Here is a 12,488-nt window from a genome sequence, read left to right as displayed (position 1 = left end):
GGACTTTTCTCAGCTAACAACTAACCGTCTGTTTTTCTTTTACTAGTGCTGTGCAATAACGCACGTTAACGCATGACGCGATTCCATGACGACTGACCGGAAAAAGACGTGCGTGATGTCATGTTTACGTGCCGCGACACCGGAGTCCAGGCACCGTTTACCAGTTAGCTCCTTTTAGCACCGATAGCGTTAGCGGTCTTTTTATTAAAGGAAAAGAGCGGCGTACCTGTGTACTGCGTACGTGTGCCTCTGTTTTTAAATTTTAGCGCTACTTTGGAGACTCGGGCTAGCTTTAAATGATCTGAACACAAACCGATAATGTGGCGTTGCGTTCCCGCTTTTTATTTCGCGTTTAGACGAGCGTCTTTGGGTGGAAATCTTCACGCACACGGTGACGCAAAAGCGTGTGAAATTTGATGTAGTATGCATGCCAGGTGGCTAGGTGGCACTGTGAAGCACTGCCATACAACAACAGCAGGAGCGTTGAAACTTACTTCTACTTCTCTCTCGTAGCAGCTAAAGGTGACTTGAATGTGCGACTGATGGATTCTAATCCACATGTTTGTTGTTGTTTGTCTGTACTGCACATGGATCTGACGTCAGCGTACAGGAGGATAGCCAGCGTGAGCGGGAACGCCACGGTGGAGCGTTTTTAAGATTTTCACTCTGGAGGGTGGCTTTGTTTTTTGTGCCATCGCCGTCTAAACGAAAGACAAATCTGATCAAATATTTTGTCGGTTTCACCCGGGAGCGTTGTTGTGTAAAGCCAGACTCATTTCAACGATCTGGCTTCACGTAAACACGACGTCACGCGCGTCTTTTTCGGTCAGTCGTCGTGCGTTAACGTTTGACAGCGCTATCTTTTACCTGTTTCGTAAATACCGAGAAATTTAAATTTAAGACTTCTGATTTGTTTGTTTGTTTTTACCTTTATTATTAAGCTAGAGTTGAGGAGCTCAGAGTCGCTGTTTTAGCCTGAGAGTTGTTATTGTGAGGCGTCCTCTGACCGTGAGAGATGCTGCTCTTAATCTACCCAGATTATTCATGATTCATCATGACCCACGCAAAAAGAGCTTTGTGAGATTTTTTACTTGAAGACGAGGCTAAGAATTAACTTTGCGACTTTTATCTGACTCGCTGCATGTGTGCAACATCCGTGCTAAAGTAGGCCCTTCGATAATCTGTCATTGGATATTTGAAATGATGCATTTCACCGAACACCTGAGGTTTGTGCCTTCCTAGAAACTGTTTGTGACAGAGATGTAAATTGTTAGTTGTCGGGTTTTTTTGTCAGAAAGAGGAAGAGAAAATAACACTTCTACTAAAAACTATACGGTAAAAACAAAGAGAACCAGGTCTGGTTGAATGTAACGGAGCTTTTCTTTTCTTGCACAGACTTAATGCTATTTGCTCCAAATGCCCATGTTTGAATGGTTTTATTGGGTTTTTTATTTGCTGTGTGTGAAGTCCGGGGTCAAACTTTGTAGATGTACTTTATTTTTCACGCAGAGATAAAGGCCTATATTTTAGTATGATACTGGGGGGGGTCAGTGGAGATGTGAGGACTTCAATCTGTGGTAGATGTGTTTCCTTTTCTCTTTTGAAGGGGATTTTTATGAAAACTTGTCTCGAGGCCTTCTGGTAAAGGCACTGAGGACAGAGAAGAGCTTTGACTCAAACCAGTGCCTCGTTTGGTATCGAGTGAATCCAACAAAACGGGACGTTATCTGACAGATTATATTTGGGAGGCGGCAGGAGCAAATTCTGTGGAGCCGAGTTCTTTGTCTGAAAGCATTAAATCATGTGGATACTTGGGTTCACGAAGCTGCTCCTGCTCTTATTGATGCATTTAGAGACATTATTAAAGTAAAAGCCTCCGCTCTTAAGTCTGACAAATGTCTCCCTGGACGTTAACTCGCTGCTTCACGAGTCACTGGTTTGAGACGCGTGTGGGTGAAAATGATCGTTCATCCTCGGGAACGCCTGTTGAATAACTGGTAAGAAACTAGCACTGTGTAATGTTTTTGATGTCTTAACAACTTTTAATGACGATGTTTGTATATAAAAGACCACTGGACAGTTTTAATATCTGTGCGTCCAGTGATGCTCTCATCATTCTTCTGCAATAACTATTTCAGGTTGGTTTTTTTTTTTTTTTTGCATAAAATGTGTGTAATGTGAGTGCAAACCTGTTCTCCTAAATGCTATTCATTGCACATTTTACTCAAAATATATATATATATATATATATGATAGTTTGATTTAAGGTGGTTTATGAATATAATTTTGGCAAATATTCTAAATATTGTATATGCTATATGAAATCTTCCAATTAATATTTTGTGATTAATGGTACTAAATAGCTTTTTATCCTTGATTTAGAGATATTTATATACTTACGTGTTTCCACTAATTCACTCACCGTGTTGCACTCTGCTGTAAACGCATGACAACCGTTGGTTTGACATTAATGAGCAGCAGATGTATTTATTATTATGCAAATATGCAAATGTTCTCCAAGAGCAAAGCGGTTGCTACTGTACACCCCCTGTGCCTTTTTTGGGAAGATTTACCATTTCTGCAATTATTATGCTAAACTAATATGCTTTTTTTTTTTCCAAAGCTGTTGATTTTTATCAATTGTAGTTAAATTCAGAGGTACTGCACTGAAGCTGTTTTTTTTTACCGAAAACAAGGCTCACATGTGTACCTCGAACCAATCAATACATTATTTTTCAAAGGTAATTGTGGTCTGTCTTTTATTTCATTGACGCGATAATGCACACATGCTATAGAAAATATTAGTCAAACTTAGTACTGATTGTTTGTTTGTTTAAAAAATAATTTTCTCTTAAAGATAATTGATAATTAATTGAAGCCCATTGATGTGTGGCTTATTTAGACAACAGAATTATTCCTGATTACGGAGCCCCGGACATGACATGGTCAAAAAATAATTAAATTGTGGGCACAAAATAGTAAATTGAGGCCATAAAATAGTAAATTATGAGCTGAGAAGTCATAATTGTGAGATAAAAAGTCATAATTGTGAGATAAAAAGTCAAAATTATGTCATAAAAAGTCAAAAATACTATACTATCTCATAATTTTTAACTTTTATCTCATAATAATGACTTTATATCTCACAATTATAACTTTTAATCTCATAATAATGACTTTATATCTCACAATTATGACTTTTTATCTCCTAATTTTGACTTTTTATCTCATTATTTCGACTTATCTCATAATTTTTACTTTTTATTTGATAATTTCTAGTTTTTATCTCATAATTATGACATTCTCTCTCATAATTATCTCATAATTTCGACTTTCTATCTCATAATTATGACTTTTTATCTCATAATTTCGACTTTCTATTTAATAATTATGACTTTTTATCTCATAATTTCTACTTTCTATCTCATAATTTCTACTTTCTATCTCATAATTATGACTTTTTTATCTCATAATTTCTCATTATAAATGAGAGTTTTACAGCAGTTGTCGGCTGCAGCATCACCTCCTCAGTACTCCTCAGGACTGCAGCTCCACCTACTGTGCATTCATGCAAACTTCACTTAGTGCTTTTGCCTTATTTTTGTTTTATTTTGTTTTATTTTTATTTTATTTATTTTATAGGTTATTGAGTTTTGTTCTAAACAATGCTCTACGTGTGCATCCTGTCAGTAAATAATAATGTGCTGAAGACAGGTTAATAAAGAAGCTAAAGAGTATTAAACATGTGGCTAAAATAAATGACTTAATAACGTAAATAAACTCGAGTTGACGTCGTTTACGTGTGAGGGGGAAAACACAAACAGGAAATTGAATAAACGCGGTGACGTCATCGGTGAGCGCCTCTGCTGGCCTTCGTAATGGACTCGACTGCTAAGCCTTGATTTCTTCAATTCCTTTCCGCCGCAACATTACACCAACTTTCCGTGTCACGTCCGTGGAGAGGAGCGTGTGTTCGCGATGACATGTGGAGGTACGTGGACGCACCCGGACACGAACACGGCCGGGCGGCTGCGTCATGTTCGCGGCGGGCAGATGTGACTACGACTCCGCGCATTAGCTCGGCTCGGTGCAGCTGTGTTAGCCGCGGTGCTAACGCAGCTAACGCGTTAGCCCGGAGCTGCTGCTGCTGCTGCTCAGAAGCGGACAAACGTGACGAATAAAGCCGCTCTGAAGACACCGGCGGCCGTGATAAGTCACCGTCCACTGGCTCGTGTTCACGCGTGGATTGTCACGCTGTCACTCGGCTGCGTTTACGGGGAAACGGTGACTTTAAGCGACTAGCTAACTTAAGCTAAGTCAGCCTGTAGCACACGGAACACCCAGTTAGTTTAGCTGCGTTTTAACTCATTAGCGACTTCGTTGACCTTTTTAATGAATGAACTGTGTAAAGCAGAGGTTTGTGGTTTATTCTGAGTGAAACCAGAAATCTAATAAACTTGTGAGCCATTAAAATACACAGTTGAGTATATAATCTGTGAGTTAATCTGTTTCTGATCAGACCACAATTACAGGAACATGTTTACTTAAATTAACTTTGTAGAGACCGGGTCAGATGTGTTGAGAGTCATAAAGATAAACAGCAGCTCAATTCTGTGTCATTCTGTTAGATCACTGATTATTGGACACTTCATTAAAGCGGACTTAGACCGGAAGTTCCAATTAAGGCTGTTTTTTCAGTGTGTGTCTGCGTCATTACCTTGTTTATGAAGCCCTGAAGGTTCTAAACAAACAGTTCAGCCACTGCTGAGAACGCTGTGTTTTATTGTAATCTCAGGCTCAGTGAGATCTCTGAAAAAACCCGGTCCGGTTACGTAAACAGCGGTTCTCCTGAACAGCAGATCGTCCTGCTCCGGGCACTAGTCCGGGCACATCCGGTTGCGTACATTGAACCGCAGAAGAAGAATAACGTCCGTTGTGGAGGTGTTTCACGAGCGTCAGTGTCTTCTGACTCTGGGTCTGACTCTGGGTCAAAGGGACTGCGGTGGGGAGTCGTGACCAAACTATTTTTAAACACTTTTAAAACAATGTTTTGATAATGAGTAGCAGTGCATCCACCGTTCCAGAGGGGGGAGCTGTGCTTCTGAGAGCGGGTGTTGTGCTGATTATGTCACTTCCGGTTATTGGCCAATCACAAGACTCTGTCTTCTGGGGGTTAGATTTATGTCTGAAATATCGCGGCTGAGGAACAGCGTCAGAAAAGAGGATTTCTATCGGCTCGTTTACAGCAACTAGGAGGTTTTTGAGCATAAAAACAAGTGAATGTATGTAAGTAGACCTCCATAACTAACATATATATGCAACAGGACCACTCTATGGGAGCTTTAAACTGCAGCAGGTCATCTTGGTCATGTCTACATGCTGACGTGATTTGAGTTTTGCTGTCATGTGAATGGTTAAAACGATATTTTCCATAACACGCAGTTGAGCAGGTGTGCCTAATAAAGTGGCCAGTGAGGGTATTTCGCTTGTTTCTTGAATCTACCTCTGCTTCTCGGCTGTGTCGACGTGCGCAGTGAACGTCCATCTTATCTTTTTATAAAATGGGGTTTGTGGAAAATTTCTTTTAATAAAAATTTCAGTGCAATTTTTCTTGCAGCTGCGTCGTGCAGAACTTGATCTTTTGGCTTTTAGTTTTAGTCTTATGCACAACACATGGAAGAAGATTGGCCAAGAAGATGAATTCCTAAAAACCACATGATGTTGATTTCAGATCCCAAAAGTTTCCTACGATATAATAACGGGCTGAAGCAGAACAGCACCGAAAAAAAAGGCATGTTCACTACATGGACACACATGCACTTAGAGAGTACGGACGGCCATTTCAAGATTAAATGAATAAATATTTGATGGGATTATTCATAGAATAAATCTAAAGTCCAGTACATGAGAGCCAGTGAAGATACTGCATGGTTTAGTGGAGCTTCAAGATGCATTCAAGGAACCTGTTAAATAGGTGTGGGGGAAAAAAACTGATTCACATAAGAATCGCGATTCTAATCATCCACAATTCTGAATCGATTCGAACAAAAAATCGAACAAAACAGCAGTTTGTGTTATTTGTGTACAGTTTATTTATGGGAGAAAAAGGCAGCTAGCCTAAGCTTTTATTTATGCAAGTTATTTTTTTGTACAGGAAGTAAGTTTTGATTTGTTTCGAATGAATAAAAATTAACTTTTGTCTTGGAGGAATACTTCACCGGTTTATATTTAGCTTTGTATTACTAGTATAGGGGTATTGTTTTTGCCCACACTTGGTCCTGTTAGCGTAACTGTTAGCAAAGATGGCTGACACTGTTTACGATCTGGGAACGAGGTCCCGTCCCCCTATGGGTGGGTCTAAAAGTGCAGAATTTGCATTGCGGTTTCAAGCCTCGTCAAGTGTCACTTAAAAAAATGTATTTTGTGTCCTCGATTAATCGAAGAATAATTGGTAGAATACTCGATTACAAAAATATTCAGTAGCTGCAGCCCTAATGCTAAGCTGAATGCAAATCGGTGAAGTTTGCCTTTGTGTGATCACATCATTGGAATCAGTTTATTCAAAAATCACATCATTTTACACAAACTGTATTGTTTTAATGCCATAATATGCCTTAACACGCTTTGCTTTGAATAGAGAATCAATTTTGAATCGAATCGTGACCCAAAGAATCAGAATTGAATCGTGAAGATTCACATCCCGACTGTTAAATGTAATCTCTTCTGCAAAAACACATGCAGTCCAATAACGGAATGCTCACAGCTGCCAACCTGTGATAATAGATGGACCATAAATGAATGATTGAAGAAGTGTCTGATAGTTCTTTGTTCTAAAGTATAATAATCATGTTGTCACTGTTTCTTTCTCTTGTTTTTGTTCCTAGGTGAATTGGCAGAGGAGGTCAGCCCGGTGATTTCAGGACTGGTTTGTGCGTGGGCCGATCGGCTCGCGGGCGTCACTTCCTGTGCAGGACAGTAAAGCCACTCGCTCGGTCACACAGATTGCAATGAAAGCGGCTCAGGAGCGCAACCAGGAGTGCCTGCCTCCCAAGAAGAGGGACCTCCCACACAGCAACAGCGGCGGAGCTGGAGGCACTGGAGGAGGCGGGGCTGCAGGTGGAAGCGGCGCCAGTGCAAGTGGAGCTGGAGGCGGAGGCGGTGGTGCTGGTGCTGGTGTTGGCGAAGATGAGGTGGTTTCCATCCAGAACTCTGCAGCCAACAGTGAAACTCAGGGAGGGAACCCCGCTGCAGAGTGGCTGCGAGCTCAGCAGGGGCTTCATTACGGAGTGGAGAACTCTGATGGTTTACCAGCAGCAGTGCCCGTCGACCAGTACAGTATGCTCTACAAAGTGGCTCTTCCGTCCGCCACCTACTCACCAACCAGTCTTCACCCGGTGCTGAGCCACATCTCTCCAGCCTACACAGTTCACTCTCCCCTCCTGCAGCATCCAGGCCTTTCCTATCCTTCTCTCGGTTATGCCCAGATCCCTCATTCCTCTCTTCAGTTTGTCAGTTCCCCTTATGCAGCCGTTCCGTATGCTCTCACGCCTGGTTTTGTCCCAGGATCATTGATCTCTCCTTCAGGCACCATCCCCCAGTCCCACTCTGTGTCCCATCTTGTTCCTTATCCATCGGTTATCCAGGAAGGCGTCGTTTCCCCACCTCCTCAGGCTCATACCTTTGCCAAAGTCGCAGCATCCGGCGGCGTGCCGATGATGCTGCCTCCGGAGCAAGCCGCCCCGCAGCACCTCGGCGCCGTCGGAGTCCTGCCTGCGGCCGAGCTCAGCTCGCGGGGGTTACCCATCTACTACCACCCTCAGGGCGCCAGGGCCGCCATCGCCGCTCAAGACCAACACAACACTCGGCAGGAGAACGAACCGGAGATGAACGGGAGGGATAAAGAGCAGGGAGCGAGGGAAGCCTTTCCTGACTCGGTCTACGCCGCCAGAAATGTCCGTCTACTGCAAGTAGTGCAGGAACACAACCAAGACCGAGGCCTGCAGAACCGGAGGCTGGAGGGGAGGAACTCGCCCGGTCAGCGCAGCACTCCAGACAGCGACCTGGAGGTAAGATCGTTCCGTGCATCTTTTACTGTTTATATGAGTGTTGCACGCTTTTAATAGAGTAGATAAAGAGTGACGTCTTCACGCAGGTTGCTTGTTTATTTATGTGAGGAAAAAGTCTTATTTACTTTATTCAAAAAGCAGATTTTCTTGTGCATCATAAAGCATTTGGATTAATCGGTCGATTATTTTCTCGATTAATCGATGTATCGTTTAGTTCATAAAATGTTCAAAAACGTTGATCACTGTTCGTCAAACCTGGAAATGAGGAGATGTTCTCGAACGTCTTTGTTTTTCCACAAACCAAAATGATTCAGTTTTAATGATTTCTTTGTTTATGTGGAGCAAAGAAACCAAGAAAATATTCACATTTAAGAAGCTAAAACAATCAGAAATCTGGTTTTAATCATGAAAAAAGCTTCAAACTGATTATCGATTATTATTATTATTATTATTATTATTATTATAAAATATTTGGCGATTAATTTAGTCATCGATTAATAATCGATTCATCGTTTCAGCTCTAAATGAAATACTAGCAAACAGTCATTGGAATACAAGGTCTTTTTAGAGTTTAACTCATTTTACATAAAATTACCATTAATAAGGTTCCACTCCAGGGTTAAGAGAGCCTCGGTCATGCTGTTGTCCAAGTGTAAAGATATGTGACACTTTAACCTGCAGAAGCTGTTTGATTATTATTATTATTGTTTGTTATTTTAAAACTGCATAAATGTTTCCTGTGTATTTTCTGCATGTGTTGCAGTAAAGTGATTGAGAAATAATTGTACACTATGATCAAATGTCTCACTGCTGTGTTTATGCAGAGAAAATGTCATTGTTAAATGTTTGTTGTGGATCTGCAGGTCATTGAGGAACCACTCGATTACTTGTGTTAAGTCAATTCTTTAAAGCTTATTTTATGATGGTGTTGATTCTCTTACAGTTGAAATCATTTGTGTTGACTGACATTATTTGCTGTGTCTTGTATTTACCATGTTTGAAATGTTCCGTAAGTAAAAGCGTTGACTTTAATCCTCGGATCACCTTCCAGGTGCAGCAGGTGGTTGGTCGCATGGCTTCCTCTGGCCACGGTGGTAGTGGAGTGAGGAAGGAGGTCTCCTTTGCGCCGCTGAACCTCTCTCAGGGCGCCCAGCGAGCCCGAGACGTGGACGCAGAGAGCGCAGCCATGAGTTGCGGCCGCGCTGCGTACGCCGTGCAGCCCGCGAGCTACGCTGACCCCAGAGTGAGCGCTCTGCAGCAGCAAACGGGACAACACGCGGTCGTGCTCGCCAACGGGCAACCGGTTCTTATTCCTCTGGAGTATCATGCGCCGCATCAGCCGCAGCAGCACTACGCGGAACTGGCAAATGACGCCTCAGCAGCCGGCCACGCCTCCACCGTCGTGGCCTCCGTCAACCCGAGCTTTAAACCCTCTGATTCCTCAGCCAGAGTGTGCCTCGCTGAGAGGGCGGAGCCTGCAGCGCATCAGCAGCTCGCCCAGCATCCTCCTGTCCAGCCCACAGCAGAGGTGACTCAGGCCTTAGCGTCGAGCCTTACACCTGCTCCAACCTCCTGCAGCTCCTCACACTTCATGAAGGGGGCCATTATTCAGCTGGCGACGGGGGAGCTGAAGCGCGTGGAGGACCTGCAGACTCAGGACTTTGTGCGCAGCGCGGAGATGAGCGGAGGGCTGAAGATCGACTCCAGCATGGTCGTGGACATCCGCGCCAGTCAGCAGAGACCGGGCCTCGTGTCGCTTCACTTCACCGTGGGCGAGCAGCAGAGCAAAGTGGCCATAGACGTTCCCCCCGAGCATCCTTTCTTTGTGTTCGGACAGGGCTGGTCGTCCTGCAGCCCCGAGCGCACGGCCCAGCTCTACGGTTTGTCCTGTCATCACCTGCAAGTGGGAGATGTGTGCGTGTCCATCACCCTGCAGCAGCAGCAGCAGCAGATTCAGCCTCAGCAGCAGAAACAGCCACAGCACAATCACTCACAACAACAACAGAATCTGTCGAGGACTTTGAGCAAAAGCAGCGCTCCATCAGGACCTGGTCCGCAGCTGATGGGACCTCCTGCGCCTCAGCAGTCACGGCCTCAGTCTCACTTCAGGATAGACCGCGTCCACAGAGAAAGACAGAGCGTCGGGGACAGAGACGCGGCCGATAAGGACGAAGCCGCACATTTGGGGGTAGTCGGCCACACTGAGTCGCCCGTCAGACCGAGTAGGACGACGACGGCGGCAGAGCATCCGCGCAGCCACAGCAGCTACCACCTACACACAGAGGGCTCCGTGTTCGCCGGGATGGGAGCCATGCACTCTGCTCTCGGTGCCTCTCAGAGGCGCTGGTCCTCACCGGGCCTCCAAAGATACAATATGAAGGGAGACGAAGGTCCGCGCCCTCACATAAGCACCTCCTCCTCCCACATAGGGCCCTCCTTCATCCCCCAGGAGGTCAAACTGTCCATCGAGGGGCGCTCTAACGCGGGGAAGTAGCATCGCGTTTGGGTAGCAGCCGTCGAAAGGGACTGCAATGAGCAAGAGTGAGTCTGACGAGGAGAAGCAAGAGTGTGAATGTAGCCTCAGAATGTTTGAGATTTTGCACACCTAAAACATACAAAAAAGATCGTTCTCAAACTGGTGAGAACGAGTTCTGCTTTTGGTTCTTTTTCTCTCGCAGCCAAAGGATTATTGGAGCCAGAGCTGAGGTCTGACGGCAGAGTCGACCACATGTAGCTGACGAAATGCTTACCGTAGTCCTCACTCACTGCATTTCTCTTCCTCGCGACCGAGCTCGGAGGTTACTGTCGCGGGATCCAAACGCTCTCGCTTCCTATTTGACCGAGAATAACGAAGGCAGCCGTCGTTGATCTGCGATCTCATTTCTTTGAAAAGCTTTTTCACCCAAAAAGAAGAAGAAGAGAGTTGAGATGAGATGAGATGAGATGTCGTTGTTTTTGTTTCTCCAGGAACGAGATTCTCTCTCAGGCCAAATGTGGCGTCGTCTCGCGCTCGTCTTACAATCAAAAATAGTGAGAAATCAATCAAGAATCGAGAGTTTTTCTTTCTCCACAGCAATCACTTTCCACTCCAAAAAAAGAAGTTTTCATGACATGTTGTGAGTTTGACATGCTATCGTGTGAGTGTGTGTGTGAGTGTGTGTTCATAAATGCCACAGATTGGAACTCTGAGGTTACACAAATATCAGCATTCCAGTCTCATCGTCGGTGAGAATCTCGTCATCCATCGTGCTTTGTGTTAGAGAATCATGTTTTCACTGTAGCTCAGTGTTCCCTGAGCGTTCCCTGAGTGTTCCCTGAGCGTTCCCTGAGTGTTCCCGGTGACGTTGAACGCTCCTCTGAACTCTTTCACCGGTGCAGGAAGCATCGACAGTCGCTCATCTGCGGCTGCTGGTCTTCACCAAAGCCTCTTACGGGGGAAAGAACCAGAAACACTGAATCCTGGCTGCAGCTCACTTTAGCCCAAACCCCTGGAAAAGTGAAGGGAATCGAGTTTAGTCTCAGTCTCACTTTGGTCTCTTTCGTTCTTCACGTTCTCCTGCTCGGTCACCAAATTTAAAGCAATAGTTCTTTTATCAGCTCGTGTGTGAGAGCAGACCCTCATGATCTCATGTTCATCGTTAGGATTGACACTTGTGTTTTTAATTCTTCATCTCTCTGCTGGCTTTTCTTTTTGCATGAATTGACTCGAGTTGCTTCGTCCTGTTTTGGTCGTAACACACGCGGTCCTTTAGCTTTTGTACGCGACGATTGCGTCCCGTTGCACATGTCGACGTCACACTGACCTTGTTCATAGGAATTGCAGTACATTAGGTGGTGTTGTGTGTTTTCGTTTAAATGAAGGGAATATGTTTGAAGTATTGTTTGCGTTGTGGTGACGAGAGAGAGAGAGAGAAAACTACTCTGTTTACAAAATGGCCGGAGGCGAATGCTGCACTTCTGTCTTACCCTCATCACTCGAGAAACCTTAACAGATCAAACCGAAGATAAGTGCAATTAGATCCACACATCCAATCATACAAAGGTTTAGAACCACACGGCGTTCCTGATCCCGACATTCCCATCACAAAGTCTCACGGCACAACCTCTCCCTGTCACCGCGACCTTTGACCCCTCCTTCACTGGTGCCGTTGTTACGAGCAGCTTTGAAACACACGGTCCACATTTTTCCAGCTGGGTTTTTTAAAAAGTGACTGTAAACATGAGAAGAGGAAGAAGAGTTAAATCACTCGCTGCACGGCTGGGAAATGCATTGATTTAATGAATTTGTTCCAATTCATGGTTTAGGGAGATTTACGGTGGCCCTGAGGTGCAAAACACAAATCAAAAACTCAAACACAAAAACATTAAAGGTGCATTATGTGATTAATCTAAAGCAACTGGCCGTAAAATCCTCCTAATATG

General features: G+C 44.3%; 1 protein-coding gene across 1 annotated transcript; it reads left to right on the top strand.

Moving 5' to 3' along the window:
- Positions 1 to 3,911: 3,911 nt before the first annotated feature.
- Positions 3,912 to 10,560, top strand: atxn1l (ataxin 1-like; the record flags this gene model as incomplete). Its single annotated transcript, XM_083890952.1, has 3 exons — positions 3,912 to 3,991; positions 6,885 to 8,066; positions 9,118 to 10,560. The coding sequence occupies exons 2-3, from the start codon at positions 7,008 to 7,010 to the stop codon at positions 10,558 to 10,560; spliced, it is 2,502 nt and encodes an 833-aa protein (XP_083747078.1). The 5' UTR covers positions 3,912 to 3,991; positions 6,885 to 7,007.
- Positions 10,561 to 12,488: the final 1,928 nt, after the last annotated feature.

Source organism: Microchirus variegatus, assembly GCF_963457635.1.
Source record: "Microchirus variegatus genome assembly, chromosome: 6".
NCBI classification, from domain to species: Eukaryota; Metazoa; Chordata; class Actinopteri; order Pleuronectiformes; family Soleidae; genus Microchirus; species Microchirus variegatus.
The sequence above is the reverse complement of the archived record's forward strand: the minus strand, read 5'-3'. Positions and strand labels throughout refer to the sequence as shown.